The 16,817-nt window shown below is 41.5% G+C and overlaps 1 protein-coding gene across 1 annotated transcript; it reads left to right on the forward strand.

Annotated features, from left to right (window-relative positions):
- Positions 1-20: 20 nt before the first annotated feature.
- LOC120662660 lies at positions 21-8,042 on the forward strand. The gene is made up of 16 exons (XM_039941761.1): positions 21-57; positions 196-544; positions 1,195-1,285; positions 1,374-1,458; positions 1,556-1,640; positions 2,008-2,077; positions 2,902-2,971; positions 3,236-3,281; positions 3,363-3,414; positions 3,756-3,824; positions 4,209-4,414; positions 4,521-4,595; positions 5,322-5,391; positions 5,464-5,544; positions 6,450-6,529; positions 6,642-8,042. Exons 1-16 carry the CDS (start codon positions 21-23, stop codon positions 6,751-6,753), a joined length of 1,578 nt encoding a protein of 525 aa, XP_039797695.1. The 3' UTR covers positions 6,754-8,042.
- The last annotated feature ends 8,775 nt before the right edge of the window (positions 8,043-16,817 follow it).

Raw genomic sequence — 16,817 nt, forward strand, 5'->3', positions numbered from 1 at the left:
GTAAAATTCTCTTTGATGTGATGACTGAAAAATTTTGGATGGGGAAGGATCCTAACAGTGCGCTCCATCTTTTATCATGAGGAAAATAGCCGAAAAACAGAGCTGGGGAAGAAAAACACCAACCTTATCTAAAAAACCCACGTTCTTTCGGAGAGAAGAGAACCCATATCCAGCACACAGAGGGCGAGCGGTAAGAGAGAAAGCCCAATGGGCCCCCACGTCGCTCTCGCCGCCAGGGATCACGCGAACGAGAGAGGGTCCCTTCCACCAGGATTTGTTTCACCGAAAGCCGAAACGAGCGGAGGAGCGAGGCGCACTCACATGGCACGAGAGTAACGGGCGACGCCGCGGGAAGCAGCGCCGCCGCCGAGCGTGGGAGCGGCGCGGAGCAGGGTAGCGGGGCCGCCGCGCCGGCGCCGGCGCCGGTTCCGACGTGGCAGCGGGTGCGGAGGGCCGGGCAGGGGGCGGTGGCGCACGCGCTGCTGCTCTGCTTCACCGCGCTCCTCGCGCTCAAGCTCGACGGCGTCGTCTCACTGTCCTGGTGGTAAGCCGTAACCCTGTCCTCCTGCCCAACCCTCGTCCAATCCGTACCTCATACTCTTCAGGCAAGTGGTGCTGTTCGCTGGGTCGCACTGGTTCCCACGGAGAACCGAGATGGGCGCTTGGCTAAAATTTACTGATTCGTCGTGAAATTGTACGTCACTTGGGAGTTGGGGAGTCTAATATTCGTGTAGCCGTGGTGGTTTTGATACTTAGATGAGGCACAAGAGTTCGATGGTGCGTGCATCCTAATTTAACATGCACCTTTTTGGTTTAAGTTATACGAAACGAAGCGTTGGTGATTTGGTAAATTTGACGTGCAACTGAGTCACTGATTGAGGGAATTGTGAAATTCCTGCTTTGTTAATAGTTGGAAGTTAGCTCTTGTGTGTTATACTGGATCGGGGTATGGATACCAGCCAAGAGTTATGCTTTGCAAACTTGGTTTAGGGATTAAGGTGGTGAGATGTTGGGTTATGTAACTTCTGCAGACAGGCACTTAGTCTTGCACATCCAAATTGAAGAACCTGCAGGCATAAATGTTGCAGTGTATCATAAAGGTGCCAAAAATACTGAAACAGCTACAGCACACATTTAATGTCAGTTTTTCATGTCTTGATATTGGAATTTTGAAAATGACTATCAACTCTGCAGGGTGCTTTTCATCCCTCTATGGTTGTTCCATGCTGTTGCTGCTCGATGTCGATTCTCGTTACCTGCTCCATCATCACCTGAAAGTTGTCAAGTGTGTTTTTTTACTTTTGCTTTTAAAGTGGATACATTCTTTTCAAAGTTGCCTAGCAGCAAGTTAATTAGCTCATTCAACTGTGAAGCAGGTGCCATGCCATTCCATTGTCGCGACACCTTTGCTAGTTGCTTTTGAGCTGCTTCTCTGTGTTTACCTGGAAGGCCTCAATGGTGAATCCACTGCTTACAGTGATATACCATTTGGTTTGTTTGTTTGCCTTCTGAGTTGATTTTCTTCACCCTGTGAGCTCGAATTTTTATTTTTCAGGTCTTGGCGAACCGTTCATAGATTTAAAGCTTGTCTTCCTTCCACTCTTGACTTTAGAAATCATTACACTGGTGGACAATTTCAGGTGATCACATGAAACCAGTGGAATAATGCAAATTGCTTATAGAACAATTACAGTAGTACTTCTTGGCATATACTCATTCTATAGTTCTCCTTTTACATTTTCGACATCAGTAATCCAACCTGTAAACCATCACCTTAATCTATAGGAAATTCTTCAAACTATAATCTTTTCTTAATATAAGGATCATGCTGATAATCGTTGTCTTTCTGTTCGTTTTTCACTTGTAAGTGCAAACTTGCTGCTAGGATTGTTTTCATATGTGAGTAATTACCAGAAAATTTGGTATGAATGAAGTATGCAGATTAGTCGTGCTTATTTGCACAGATTGCATACTTTAATTCCTTCCTCTTTTTTCTATTCTCATTAGGATGTGTGGTGCTCTAATGCCTGGACATGGAGAAACTATAACTGAAGAAGCAATTTGGGAGAGGCTTCCTGTAAGATTCTTAAGAGTTAAGACTAGGTTACACCTGTGGCCCCCGAACTTTGAGATTGTGGTTATATGTTCTCCCATTTTGTTAAATAAAAATGATCAAATCATTCAGTTGTAAATCCTGTCCAAAAGTGCAACTTCATGATAGAAGCTGCTATCTCCAATAAAATTAGATTTTATTTGTTATAGTTATACCGAACAAATTTATGAAATAGTATTTAATAATTGAGATCATTTCCCCTAGGGTCCATTGGATATGGAGCTCAAATCAACCATTTATTTTATATTAGCATTATTTGAATCGATGTTTTATATCAAGGGACAGTTTCTAGTTGTCCTATTTCGCTTGTCATTGCTGAATCTAATTAGTTATTTCATTATTTGAATCTTTACCAGTACCAGTACCACCATGACCATGCTGTCTGGCCCAAAAACTGTGTTGAAATGGTTACTCTTCTTAAACATAGCAGTTGAAAGATATTCAGATCCACTAAAGTGTTAATGTATATTATATCAATACAACTACAGATTTTAGCTGAATGCAAGGCTACAGTCTTCTATTTCCAAGTATTTTTTTTTCTTAAACCACGACCTGTTAGGGCTACCACATTTGCAACATTGTGCCATTAGAGCTGCTGGTATGATTTTTTACAGCATGATTTAACATAAAGTTATTAAACCATGTGTATATTGGATACCAGAGACAGGCCAACAGCTAAGCCTATACATGATGGATGCCATTGCTTGAGACCTTTTAATGTTGATAACTAGATGCCCTATATGCAGACCGAATATGCAGCTGTTACTAACAACTTCACCTTTTCATAGTATTTCTGGGTAGCTATTTCCATGGTGTTTCTACTAGCGGCTACTTCACTCATGCTTCTGAAGTTATGTGGTAAGCTATATGAATACTATTGAATTTATAGCTGCTGTTCAGAAGTTCCAGAGTGAATAATATTACTAGGCCTTTTTTTTCACCTGAATGGCTTATATCTTTTGCTGAACTACTATAGATAAATCTTGAGGATCCACTTATTTATGTATTTATATGCTCTAGTAGAAATACGAACCTTCGTTGCATATTTCGTAGTGCTTAGCTATAGGTGAAAGCAATAGTACCTTTTGACCGCTTAAGTGATAGTTACACTGTATGCAACAGGTGGTGCAGTTACTCTGGGATGGTGGGATTTATTCATTAATTTTGGGTAAATACTTTTTCTCCATTTCAAATCATGCTTTTAATCACTTTGACTTATTCCTACTAATTAGTTGACAATCTTTTACAGGATTTCCCAGTGCTTTGCTTTTCTGGTATGCACAAGATGGTCAAATCCAATGGTTGGTAGACATTCAATCCTTGGTATAACAGTAAATTCACCTGGTATTGACATACTCCTTCCGTCCCCAAAAAAAAGTCATTCTAGGATTCAAAGTTCGCACCCCCCCCCAAAAAAAAGACATTTTACCCAATTCAGTATGTGCATGTGCCAACAATCAATTAGTGCCAAATATGGCTAACAAATCGGGGCAAACGAGGTCATTTCACCTTCTTATTGATCTGTCATAGAATTCCTAGGATGAATTTTTTTTGGGACAGAGGGAGTAGAGTGGATTTGGAACAGCAGTGTTCCATTTTCTGCAAAAAGGATGCTGACTTAGACTAACTGTGTGGTCTGCAGGACATTGGTGGCCCTGTATTGATAATTCCTATAATAGTTTTCCAAGTTCTTCTTTGTATGCACTTAGAGGTTTGTTCAAATCCATTTCCAGATTCTTTATTTGCTTAATATAGAGCGTCTATATATTATTCTTTGCTGTCATTTGTACTTTGATAACTTGCACCTAGTGTTGTATGTCCATACACATACTGTGCATCCTTTTCTTCTTAATATTTCAGCTGCCATTATCTGTTAAAGAAACATTTGAAGTCAAATCTTGAAGCTGCCTACCAGTGCTTTGTGTACTTTGTACTGCCACTAGATTGTTGTGACGATTCTGTGCTAAATATCATACTTATTTTCCCCCAAATATGCTTTGTATATTTTTTTTGGGTCGCTTGTTGCACTATCTGTGGATGCCATCTATGAAACTGTTACCCGCCTAATCTGAGTACCATTTGTCTCTGATTGCAGGGAACTCCATCTAATGCTCATTTTATCCCAATGCGAGCTATTTTTCTGCCCATAATTTTGCTACAAGTGTCTGCTTTATCTTTTGCTGTTTGGAGATTCTTTGACAGGCTTCTTACTAAACTTCAAGATGGAATTATCAGTCAAGGACATATTTCTGTGTCCTTAAGAGTTGATGAGCTGTTTATGATGATACAATATGGTTCAAGGTTTTATATACTCTCTAGCATTACTCTATTAACCATGCGTCAAATTGCATACTTAGCAGGGATTGTACATGGAATTCTCAGTTTATTAATCTTTATTGCTGAACAGGCTCCTCCACTGGTGGTCTATTGATGAAGATAGCAAAGAGGAACAGGCTCACTTATGTTATGCAAATAATACTGGGTATCCATGACAGAATTCTGTTTAGTCGTATTTTTATAGGGTATAGACACTAGACATAACTTTGACATATGTGCTTGCCTTAAAAAGTTGGTGTATGGGGATATTTTGGATATATGGGTTAGAATCACTGAATGACCCATGCTATTTTTTTGAGTATGTGATGCATCGCTGCAAATTAAACATATGAAAAACAATAGTCTATGGAATCATAAATTTCTGTAAAACATTTTTTTGCCATGAAATGCTACATGGAGCTTGCGATCAACTTAAACAGAAAATGGCATATTGGTATTGTGTTCCACCTTTTTTTTATTTTGCTTGGAGACTCGGTGGAGGAGGAGGTTGCAGGATAGAGCATCATGGTCTCTTGTGGGGGAGATGGATCTTTTTTTTCCTAGCAGAGATAAGAAATAAAAGAAAAAGACAAGATCGGTGTTTGTATAAATGTATCATTTAGGCCCATACATAAGTTCAAATCACATATGGGAGATCCCACCTATGGTTAGGTGGCAGAATGTAGAAAGACAATTAAAAGGATATTCTAAAACTAACTGCTTGATTGAGTAGAGCTTAATATTGACCCTTTTGAAGTTACAAAGCAATTTAAACCCACTGTTTGATACTTCGTTAAGAGGGAGAGAAGGATGGAGTCACTTCATATGCATTCTAAATGCTTTCAGGTAGCTTGATACTTTCAATGACTGATCTCTTGTTCGTTATCCGCAGCTATAGTACCTTTTGCAGTTATCCACCAGAGGTGGTAAAAGAGATGCCAAAGAAAGTTCTTGTCAAAGAGGTTATTTCATCATACTTGCTTTAATATCTTCCTTGTTCACACGAAGCTAATAAATCATTTGTTGTCTTCCAGGTACAGAGACTTCAACTAGCCTTGGAAGAGCAAACTGAAATGGCAAATCATAGCCAACAGCTGTGTGATAGGCTAAAAAATGTACTACCTGCTATCCCCTTTTCTATCACACCAAAACATTCTTTTCAATTTTAATATATTCACTAATGGATCTCCATCTGCATATCATTATTGACATTATTTGCCTTTCAATGTTCAGTTTATTTAAGGGAAAAGTCCGATTTACACCCTCAAACTATCGCAACAGTCCGATTTTCAACCTTCAACTACAAACCAGATAACAGAGGCTATCCAACTATCGAAACCGAGCAAATTTGACCCTTAGGGTGGTTCGAAAGTGGTTTTGTATTTTTTTAAAAAAATATAAAATTCTAGTTAGATCTAAATTATCAAAACTAATTCATTTTAAATCAGAAAAATATGAAACTAGTGCTAAAATTTTTCCACAAATGTGATGTATCTATTATTGCTCTATTTGATTCTTAGTTGTTCAAAAACAATAGATATAATTACAAGAAACCAAATATTATGAATATAAAAAATTGGATCTCAATAATTGACAAGTATCATGCCAATAGACAGGTTACATTTTTAGAAAACTTTTAATACCCATTTCATACTTTTTTAATTTAAAATGATTTTTTAATGAAATTTTTAGTTTAAATTTGAATATTTTAATTCTCACAAAATGGGAAACCACCTTCAAAACCATCTAATGGGCCAAATTTGCCTGGTTTCAACAGTTGGATGGCCTCTATTATCCGGTTTTGTAGTTGAAGGTTGAAAATCGGACTTTTGTGGTAGTTTGAGAGTGTAAATCAGCCTTTTTCCTTTATTTGAAAGGTCGTATATTTGCACATGTATTGTTCATGTATAGCTTGCATAAATTGTTCATGTATTGTCACTATAGGGTTAATCCACACTAAATGTGGGCTAATATTTGCTGTTCCTGAACTAATGCTACCAAAATATTTGCATCAATGCAGGAACGGATCTTGTGCCGAATTTGCTTTGAAAGAGATATCTGCATTGTTCTGCTTCCCTGCCGCCATCATGTTCTCTGCGAGTTAGTTTGAATGTTCATCTTGATATATCGTCACATTCTGGATCTGTTTTATTTATCTATATTACCATAAATATATGAGAATTCTGAAGCTCTCCATTGGTTCCCCTTGCAGGCCTTGCTCTAACAAGTGCCAGTCATGTCCAATTTGCCGATTGACCATTGAGAGCAGGTTATCTGTTTATGATGCAGTGCTGTCAGCCAATCCATTATGTGATGCAGTTTAGTATTTCCCATGTCGGCAGCAGTTCTAGGGTACCGACTTCTGGTGTCGGCAAAGATGGCCCACAAGATTCCTAGCTAGTGGAGGAAGACAAGTAGTGAAATTCTTGGTACGAAGTTTGGAAGAAAGTGAGGATAGTCTCCTATTGTCAGATTGGAGTACAAGAAAAATAAAAAACCACACTGTACATTCTTCTGCAGTGATATGACACAAAGGAAACAGGGAAGTATATGAGGTCTTTACTTCTTGGATTCTTGCTCACATATAGTATAGCCATCTTTGATTAGTTCCCCAGAATTTAAAGATGGACAGAGGAACCAAGAAAACATGTGCATACTGGAACTTCAGGTTGTTATTGGATGGTCTTTGGCATTCAGGGAAGAAGCAAATTTCAGTCTGTTCTGCTTTGACGAGTTTATTAAGGCACACATTCACACAACAATGGTGCCATCTTTTCCCAATGGAGTTTTGACATGCAAAAAGCTTACATCCATATGTACAGGTGCGACAATAATGTCTCTGTCAATTTTATCTCCAAGGTATAAGAGCATTGAGCTTTCTACTGGTCATGTCAAATAATGAGAGCGTGAGAATCTATTGTCTGCGCTTGTCGACGTCATGCGACTTTCTCCACCATACCAGAACATCACTTTTGCAGTACGAGAATTTGCTCTCAAGTCAACAATTGTGGGCAGCCACAACCTCACACCTCTTTTGTCATATTGCTATGATTTCGCATGTCTTGTGGCCTTCGATCCTCCGGTACCCTTTGGAGATTTCCGCCTAGCGTTGGAAGGACATCCAAGATTTGTGTGCTGGCGCCTGTATTTGCCCGGAAGTTGCTAGGTGCATGCTCCGCATGATCTGCAAGGACTGGTCATTCCATTTTTGTCATCCTTATCCTTGTTGCCTTCATGTGTAGGTCACCTTTGTTGCTGTAGTCCTGCTTTTGCTACCTCTGTGTGATGGATGATACGTGTCCAGAATGTGATGGCAAGATAGTAGCAATGCTGACAAGCACATGTTTGTTTGATTAGCGTAGAATGGGAAAACAATACTGCATACATCTGATGAATCAAGGGTTTCTCGGCTATTTTTCAGGAAATCATGAACCGGTTGTTGCTAGTAAACTTATAGCCGAATATTTTCAAGGCTTTCCTTTTATTTTGAGCCGACTATTCAAACTAGGATGCCGGTTGCGAGAGAACGTTTCAGCGCTTTAATGTTATTGTTCTGTATTCGGATTTCGAGACTAAATAAACAGAGGAACAAGAACAGCCAGCCCTTTTATTCTCTTGCCTGATGCATTTGTTCCATTAGTTTCTTTGCTGCCATCATGTTTCCATACCAGGCGAGCTAGCTGATCATGTCATCCTTTCAGCAGGTCAAGTCTTGTTCAGTGGATGCATGCCCAGGGCACATTGCCTCGCCGCGGCGGTCGCTGTTGCCTCTTTAGCCCACACAGCGGCGCGGCATCCAGATCGGTGTGGATCGATCAGCTTGGACACACTGGCGCGCGTGGCAATTTGATGACCATGCATGCGCGCGACCGAGCACGGGGGAGCTTTGTGCCTTTGTCAGATGGGACGCGCCGGCGGCAGGTGCAGTGCAGAGGGGAGGATCCAGGCGAGATCGTGCGCGCCGCAGCACGTTTGGCTTCGGCGCGTCGCGCGCGGAATGGTCAGCAGCAGGTGCGTTCGCATGTAGGCCTTTGGGGCTTCCACTACGACATGTGATGAGCCGCCACGGCCAGGAGGTGATGCAATGATGTCTTCGCAGAAATTGCCTTGTCCGGAGACCCACACGGCAGGCCACAGTGCTGTCGTGGTCCATGTCTAGGAGCGGCGGCTTGTCGGCTGTGTTCGTTTGGCTGTGGCTGCTGGCTGGTGCTGATTTGTTATGAGAGAATAGTACTGCTGACTGGCTGGTGGCTGGTGCTGATTTAGCCCTTGTTTAGTTGCATAATTCAAAATTCCAAAAATTTTTTCCAGGCACCTGCATGGAGACTTAAATCTAGATGAAATAAAAAACGCATTGCACAGTTTGCCTGTAAATCACAGGACGAATGTAATGAACCTAATTAGCCCGTAATTAGACGCTAAATTGCTACAGTAAACAATATCTAATGACGGATTAATTAGGCTCATTAGATTCGTCTCGCAATTTGCAGACGAGTTCTGTAATTAATTTTGTGATTAGTCTATGTTTAGAACTTCAAATATAGAAAGATTCCCTTTAAAAAATTTTACACCCTGCAACTAAACAATGCCTTAGTATGAGAGAACAGTACTGCTGGCTGGTTGACTGACAAGCCAAACAAACATAGCGTGGGAGGGACAAGCGAGATCCCGCCATTTTTTGGAGTGGCGGAATGATTGTTGCTGGACTAGCTCGCCATCCCCAAGGGTTTCGGGTCTAGTATTATTCCTAGTGGCTAAGTTATCTTTATATCCAGTGCGGTCTTTGTTTATCATCGGAAGAAAACTAAGGCTAACTAAAGGTGATGCATGCTATCATCATCTTTCTTTTTTTTGAACGAACGGGCACGAAATTGTGTCTATTTCATTAATAAAGAAACTATCATCATCTTTCCAGTCGACCAACCGCATCCGTTACATGGCCGCTAGCATGCTGTACGAGCTCCTGTTAGCTATCGATCGGAGCACACCAGGCGTGTCAGAAATTGATGGCCTGGATTTGCTGCCTGGACCAGGCACAGTTTGCAGCCTCTACCTCCCAATGCAAGGGCCCCTCCTAATTAAGCCCCAGGCTCCTTCCCTGACCCTGGCCTAATCGAATCCAGAAAAACACCCTAACCATCTAAAAGCTACTACTATACAACGGGTGGGATTAAAATTAAAGCTAGGGACAAGATCGACGAGACGGAGCACGTACATGCATGCACCGGCCCGATCATCGACGTACCGTCCCAGCTGTGCAGCCGCCTTGACCATCTACTTACCCGATCGATGTATATGGTATGTGGATATGTGGACGTGTGGGCGTCGTTGCACGCCAAGCCAGCACGCTAGAGCTAGGAAGCACACCACTGTAGTGGAGCTAGCTATACATGCAGCCTGCAGTTGCGTGCGTATAATTCGTCCACGAGGTAGCTAGCCTCCTCTTTCTATCGTCTAGTCGTCTCGGCAGTCGGCACTACTGGTTTTTAGCACGAAGACAGAAAGCCAGCAATGGCGGCATGCAGAAATGGAAAGGGCAAGTGCGAGAAGCAACCGGCCGGCGGATATGATCAAATTATTAAAGATGATGTAGGTCGGTCACTGCTAGCTAGCTGCTATTATACCTTGGCCTTAGAGCAGGTACAATAAATGTTTGTTAACCCGTTCATGTCAGCATCAGTCCTACATGAGCGAGAGAGTGTCACGGGTTCTTTCATAAGAGACACCTCCAGCATGAGAAACAAAGCACGTACAAGAGTCGATTTTAGAGCCCAACCCGTCTCTTGCACACGCATCTCTTGAGCTTTTATTTACTTTTATATGTAAAAATTTAATGTTTTTATATCTCATAAGGGACAATCTAAAAGACAAATTAATGTAGTATATGTCTCGAAGTGATGTCTCTAAATGACATGGAAGGGGCTTAAAGACGGATTATTGCCCTTGCTCTTATCATCATGTCGTCCCTTGCGTGCTTTTTCACCGTCCACCATCGATGCAGGTAAGACTGCATGTGCGTCTATGTAAAGTACTCGTCCTTGCTTACTGTTTCCATTCTCCGTTTAGGATATAAGCAAATTAGTACATTTTAATAGTAATAAATAGTTTGTCCTAAGCGTCATATATTTATGAACGGACCTAGTATTACGTGTACAGTGGAGAGAGATCTCTAGGGACTGAGGAGCGAGCTGTGCTTTTCTGGGGTTGGAGGCTGGAACATTTAAAGTGCAAGCAAGCAAGCTTACACATGCACTACGGGATGACATGCATGAGCAGCGCACAAGTACTGCCACATACTCCATGACTACTATGAGAGAAAGGGAAGCTAAGAGAGACGACAGAGGCCAGGGAAAAAAAAACATATTCAAAGGCTGAGGAACATACCAGCAGGGATGTGAGCCGCATGCATGCGCAGAGACGAACACGGGTGAGATTCTCCGGGGGGGCGGCCCCGGCCGTCAAATGACTCAGGGTACGGGCCATGTCGAGATCTGACCGGGATCGCCAGGGTACGGCCGTTCTCGCTCGCTCGTCCGCTCCGCTGCAGGGCATGCATGTGCAGCCGGCCTGCAGCGGCTAGGGCTCGAGCGATCGAGATCATCAGTGTGTGCGCGCGCGCGCCTGCTCCTGCAGGCCGCGCTTGCAGTGGCCCCTACATCGCAGCAGCGTGCAGGACCGGCGGCGGCGGCGGCCTCGCCGGCCGGCCGGCCTAGCTCCCAGCACTCTGCATGCTGCAATATCCTGACGCAGCGTTGCTTTCAAGCAGTTCACTCGCTTTATCAATAAGCTGAGTGGACAAGTCTAATTTGTCTTATAATCTCTCCATTTTAAATTGTAAGTCATTCTATTTTTTTTGGAGAGTCAAACTATTTTTATATTTCATCAAAATTATAGAAAAATTACAAAGATTTATAATGCCAATAAGATATTCTGTAAAAATACTTATTTGGTATCATAAATGTTAGTAATTTATTGTATAAATTTGGTTAATTTGAAATGTTTTGACTCTTCAAAAAAGTTAAAATGTCTTATAATTTGGAACGGAGGAAATACTTAGCTTTGTTTGATCAGTCTATATTGTCCTGCCTTTTTTTTTGTTCTGCTTGATCTTGCACCTTTTTTAATGTCATACAGAAGCAAGGACTCCATCTTGCACCACCAACATAGTCACTTTTAAGAAACTGTAAACAACACCCTAGCTAGAATGGTCCAAGATTGACGGAAACGTGCGTGTAGCTAGGGCGCATGCACTGCTCTCCGACCGAAGCATTCAACCGGCCGGACCCGAGATAGCTACGAGAACTACCTGCAGGATGCATGTAGCGCGTCGCTGAAAGAAATTAAGACATGCCACGTGCCTGTGCTCACATATTAGCAAGTACAAAACCTGAACATGAGTAGTACTATCGTTTTTTTTTGAGAAGTTCATCTAATCGGCTCATTGCAAGTGTTTGAGTTAGGTAGGGTAGCCTAGAGGGGGTACCATCCACACCAAAGGTCTACTTTGTGATACAAGTTGAAAAACGTAGGAATAAAAAAAATCATAAACAGATTGAGTCGTCCTATGGTATCTTCCAAGATTTTAAAACACCAAACAGTTGTTTGCATGACACACAAGAAACACTAGTACAGAAATGGTCTTTGATCTTTGACATTATTTCTTGCTGTTGTTGGGCTTGACACTAATGACAGCTTTAGTCCTGGGTCTAAAGACTAGCTAGGGTCGGGTAGGGACATTTAGTCTCGGTTAGTGCCACCAGCCATGACTAAAAGTCTAACTTTTAGTCCCGGTTGGTAACACCGTCAACCCGGATTAAAAGGTTCTCCATTGGTAAGTTCAAAAGAATAGCATCCCAACTTGAGTCACATGTGTTCTACGTAGGTAGAATGGTAAAGAAACTATATGCAATGAAGAGGTCATGAGTTTGAATCTCACGAACACCATGGTTAGCTGTGCTTGCGTCAATTAAGCCCTTGTTTAGATACGTAAAAGGGAAGTTGTAAAGTACTGTAGCACATTCGTTTGTATTTGGTAATTATTGTCCGGTCATGGGTTAACTAGGCTCAAAAGATTCGTCTCGCAAATTACAGACAAACTGTGTAATTAGTTATTTTATTTAGCTACATTTAATAGTTCATGCATGCGTGCAAAGATTCGATGTGATGTGAAATCTTGTAAAGTTTTGGAATTTTGAAGGTAACTAAACAAGGGGTAATTTTTTGGATTGGCAGAGCCAACCTAGGTTTCGTAGTCCTGGAACCTAGGTGTACTAGTGAAACTACAAATGAATTTGGAGGAACAAAGAGAGGGACTGGAGATGGAGAGAAACAAAGATGCATCGGGACATTGAAAAAAAGATGTTTGGGCTTATGTTTCTTTCTCGTATGATTTTTAACATTTCCGTTATTACTTTGTTCCAAATGGTTTCTATAGAAACCTTTTGAGGATTTAATTTCTTTTCTTCAATTATTATGAAAAAAATTCGATCAAAGGCGGCTTAAATAATATTTTTCAATCCATTGGTATTTACATCGTCATCAACACATGAATGATTTCAAAACTCACTATAGGTTTCACCTAATTAGAGTTAAGGATTTGCCACCAATACTTTTCAATGTGTAATTGGTTTTAATCTTAAACTACAAGTCTGCTCACATTTTAGGTTGCTCATTCTTACCGTGGTAGAAGATGTGCCCCTTTTAAATGAGGTGAAGCTTGACTTCGCCAATCTCATGATTTAGCCCATTCTCCCCTAGGGATAGAGTGTGTGCACGTGCAATCATGTATGGCTCAGTGTGCATGCATATATTATATATATGAGCATCTGCTTCTATGAGATGAGAATGTGTATAATAAAATTGGAAATTGAGATCAAAAGATAAGGCAGGTATTTCTTTTAAGGTAAAAAAAAACAAGTGAAAAGCATGGTGCTCCCTAGTTCTACTTTTCATGCATGCTAACTCATCCGACCTCCCTAAATGTGGAGTACACATAACATGGCACACATTTGTTTTTTTACTATTAAATAGTCTGGTTCAATCAAATTAAGGATGGCATGATTTTCATTTTGAAACTTTAAAGATATTTTTCTTTTCTTTGAGGACCTTTTTATAGTTACTTTAAATATATTAGATATTTAACATAGAAACATGGTAATAGTACTGAGATGTACTAAAAGTCTAATGAAAATTTACAACTCACTACACTTTGCGATACTCTACCATCATACTAAAAGCATACGCCTCTAACTTATCTAGTATATATAAAGCTGCTCACTATGAATATGTCGCGGATAGGACATATTTAAGTATATAATATTGTAAATATGATTTTTATGGTCTGAAACAAGTTTTGTTCCATAGTCATGGAGGATCAAGGACAAAAGGCTTGTTTGATTGGGACAACCTTTGATCCCCAGCCGGATTAATGCTTACGTCGTACCTAGCCTCCAAAGCATTTGATTGGAGTACTGGATACCACAATAATAAAACTATGTATCTATCTTTATTTAGACAAAATATGCAAAGAAGGGGTTGCACTCTCTTCATAAATCTTGAAATTTACAAATTTGTCACCAATTTTGAACCTTTGATGCAAGCTAGTTACTAGACAATTACTGCCACCAAATCCATCATTAAAACGACAATTTTGCAAATGCCCCAAAATTTCTATCATGTTTGGTGGGTGGACACATTGTGGAGTGATGAAGTGTAAGACTCGGAGCAATTTGTGCGTCCTTAATTTCTTTTGACAAAGAAGTGTCAAGAAATATTAGATTAATGAGAAACCTTCCCCGAATTATCTTAAAGGAACACTATCCTGAACCCGAAAGATTTCTTCCTTCTCGAACACCCAATTTTTTTCTTCTTAGTTGTACCACCCACAATTTTTTATCTTTGGCAAGATCCGTCCTAGTCTCCTCCATCCCTAGTGAGACCCATTCCATCTTCTCCATCCCTGGTGGACTCTAGCATCCGAGTTATTGGTAGATTTTATGTTAGGGATTTAGAATTTTTAGATTCAGATTGAGATTTAGAGGAAGAAAGCTTGACCCAATAGTCAACAATGGAGAAGATTGGTGCAGGCCTCCTCTAGGCAAGATGGTGGAGGATTCTGCATATGGATGGATCTAGAGGATCCTCCAGCCAAGTGTGGTCTAGAATTATCTTAGCCTCTATAAGATTTTTATTTGTTGGATGGTGTCATTACTAGCCAAAACTATCATGCGGCATGGTCAGAGCCGAGGCACATTGACTTTCGACAAGGATGAAACAAGCTTATAGATCGAGATCTACTAGAGAATTTTCCAAATCCCTCAACCTGCCGCCTCGAGTCATTATTTCGCTCTTTCGACTACAGGCTTGATTGTCCAGTCACCTTTTAGCCTCACACCAAACAAAAAAGCTTAAGATACAAGAGTACTGTATTATATAAATAAGAGCGTAACTCACACAGATCCCAATAAGTGGCTATTGGGGCTACCCAATTCAATTTTTAGGGTTATCTGGGGACAACAGTTTCCCAATAATCCATTCTTTTTAATTTATCGGTTCTAGACTTCTAGTTGGTTTGAGATTTTAAGAGGTGGTTGCTTAAGTCTTAGGCCTGCTATTGTTCAACTGGGAAAATGGACGAGAAGAGAGACGACAATGGCAGCTAGCGGTGTTGCCATGTGCAAAGGCAGGAAATCCATGGAGCTTTGCTCTAGGATGGTTCTAAGCACTATTCTAAGGGAGAGGGGGAGAGAAGAGTAGGATGAGGTTTACATCTTTCTTTCCCTTGCGTGAGGTGGTGGTCGAAATAGGATTGTCACTGTGGAAGATCACGACTAGGGATGGCAACGGCTACGTACACGACGGGTAGTGGCTACCCATACCTACACACGTTAGGATTAAATTTTACCTGTCAAGTACCCGTATCCGCACACGGGTAGGAAAATGCTTCCATACCCGCACCCATGCGGGTAATTTGAACCCGACGGGTAACCCGCACCCAAAAACATACCAAAAAATTACATATAAATGCCAGACATTCACATGAAAATAAATCATTCAAGCTTCGTTGCAACAAGCTAATAGAACTAAGTTTAATTAAAGGGTTCAATAATATATATATACTAGAAGGGTTTAATTGGATTTGGGCTAAATTCATGGGCCATATGTGCTAAAATGAGTTAGGCTGGCTTGTTTTTTTTGTACAGGTATTTCTTACCCACGGGGTCGGCAGGTATGGATAGTATACACCCATATACCCGTACCCACCATACCTGATGGGTATAGAATTTTGTCCAATAACGTACCCACGGGTAGAAAACTTATTACATACCCATCTTCTTATCGGGTAAAACCCATCAGGTGCTCGGGTTTCAGGTATCCGTTGCCATCTTGAATCATGACATAGTTTTTAGCACTCAGACATGCGAAGTTTAGTGTATTGGAATAGCAACAGAGCGGTTGGTCGAGACAACTAAGGTGAGGTGCAGCACAGTAGGTGGTGGATGCCTTGCAATGGGCTGTGTGGCACACTCCCCTAGTGATGGTTTGAGCCACGGTAACTAAGGCTGAAAGGGTCTACAGCCACCACAAATACGGCTGAATGTTTTCCGGCGGCACCGGCTCGGGCCGCCATATTCCCTGCGATTGGATCGTTTTTTCGAGATCTTCAATCCTGCCAGGAACCATGCCTCCCCATCCATTTTATGCCTCACGAGTGAGGCACAACTTCCTCAGCCCGGGCCCGGCTGTCAGGTCTTCCCCCTTCCTCCACCCCCACCCCCTCGCCTGGCTCTGCTTCCTCTTTCCCCTCTGTTTGCTGCCGCCTTTTACTAACTAGAGCCTCCTCCTTCTAAGCTTCCGCCGGCATTCCCCAATCCAACGCCTCGGGCAGACCTTCCACCTGCCCCTGCCAACGCGCCGGCCAGACCTTCCATCACCATGGATCCTAGACGGACACCCCGTTGTTTGCAGCGATTAGAAGAGCCCATCTTTCGTTGTTTCTGTGGTGATCCCACTTGGTCCGTGACCTCATGAAACCTTGAAAGCATCTAGGCCCCTAATTCATGTTTTGGTAATTAATGACAACGTTAATGGACTAACAATTTCATTTGAGATGATGAGCATAGGTTAGTCCATGGATGAATGAGGTTTTATTATGATCATGGAACATGTTGGGGCTGATATGCAAAGCATGAGCTCAAAGCAAATGTATAACATAGGGCTTTTCTAATTTTTGCCGGTCAAAAAGCGATTAGTGGATGAAATTGATCGGATTAATAGGATAAATAATCGTACTATCAAGAGAGGTCCTTGTACCCTTGCTTGACGGATCTCTAGTGCCATTTTGCTCAAAAATCCTAGTTGCATGCATGAGGGCTAACTACGGTAGAGA

Source organism: Panicum virgatum, chromosome 2N (genome assembly GCF_016808335.1).
Source record: "Panicum virgatum strain AP13 chromosome 2N, P.virgatum_v5, whole genome shotgun sequence".
In the NCBI taxonomy this organism is placed as follows: domain Eukaryota; kingdom Viridiplantae; phylum Streptophyta; class Magnoliopsida; order Poales; family Poaceae; genus Panicum; species Panicum virgatum.

Excerpts from the sequence above, each read along its gene's own strand:
- LOC120662660 (XM_039941761.1), top strand. The coding sequence starts at position 21 with ATGACTGAAAAATTTTGGATGGGGAAGGATCCTAACA. Across the intron at positions 4,415-4,520 it reads ATGATACAATATGGTTCAAG|GCTCCTCCACTGGTGGTCTA; the intron begins GTTTTATATACT and ends ATTGCTGAACAG. Across the intron at positions 5,392-5,463 it reads AGAAAGTTCTTGTCAAAGAG|GTACAGAGACTTCAACTAGC; the intron begins GTTATTTCATCA and ends GTTGTCTTCCAG.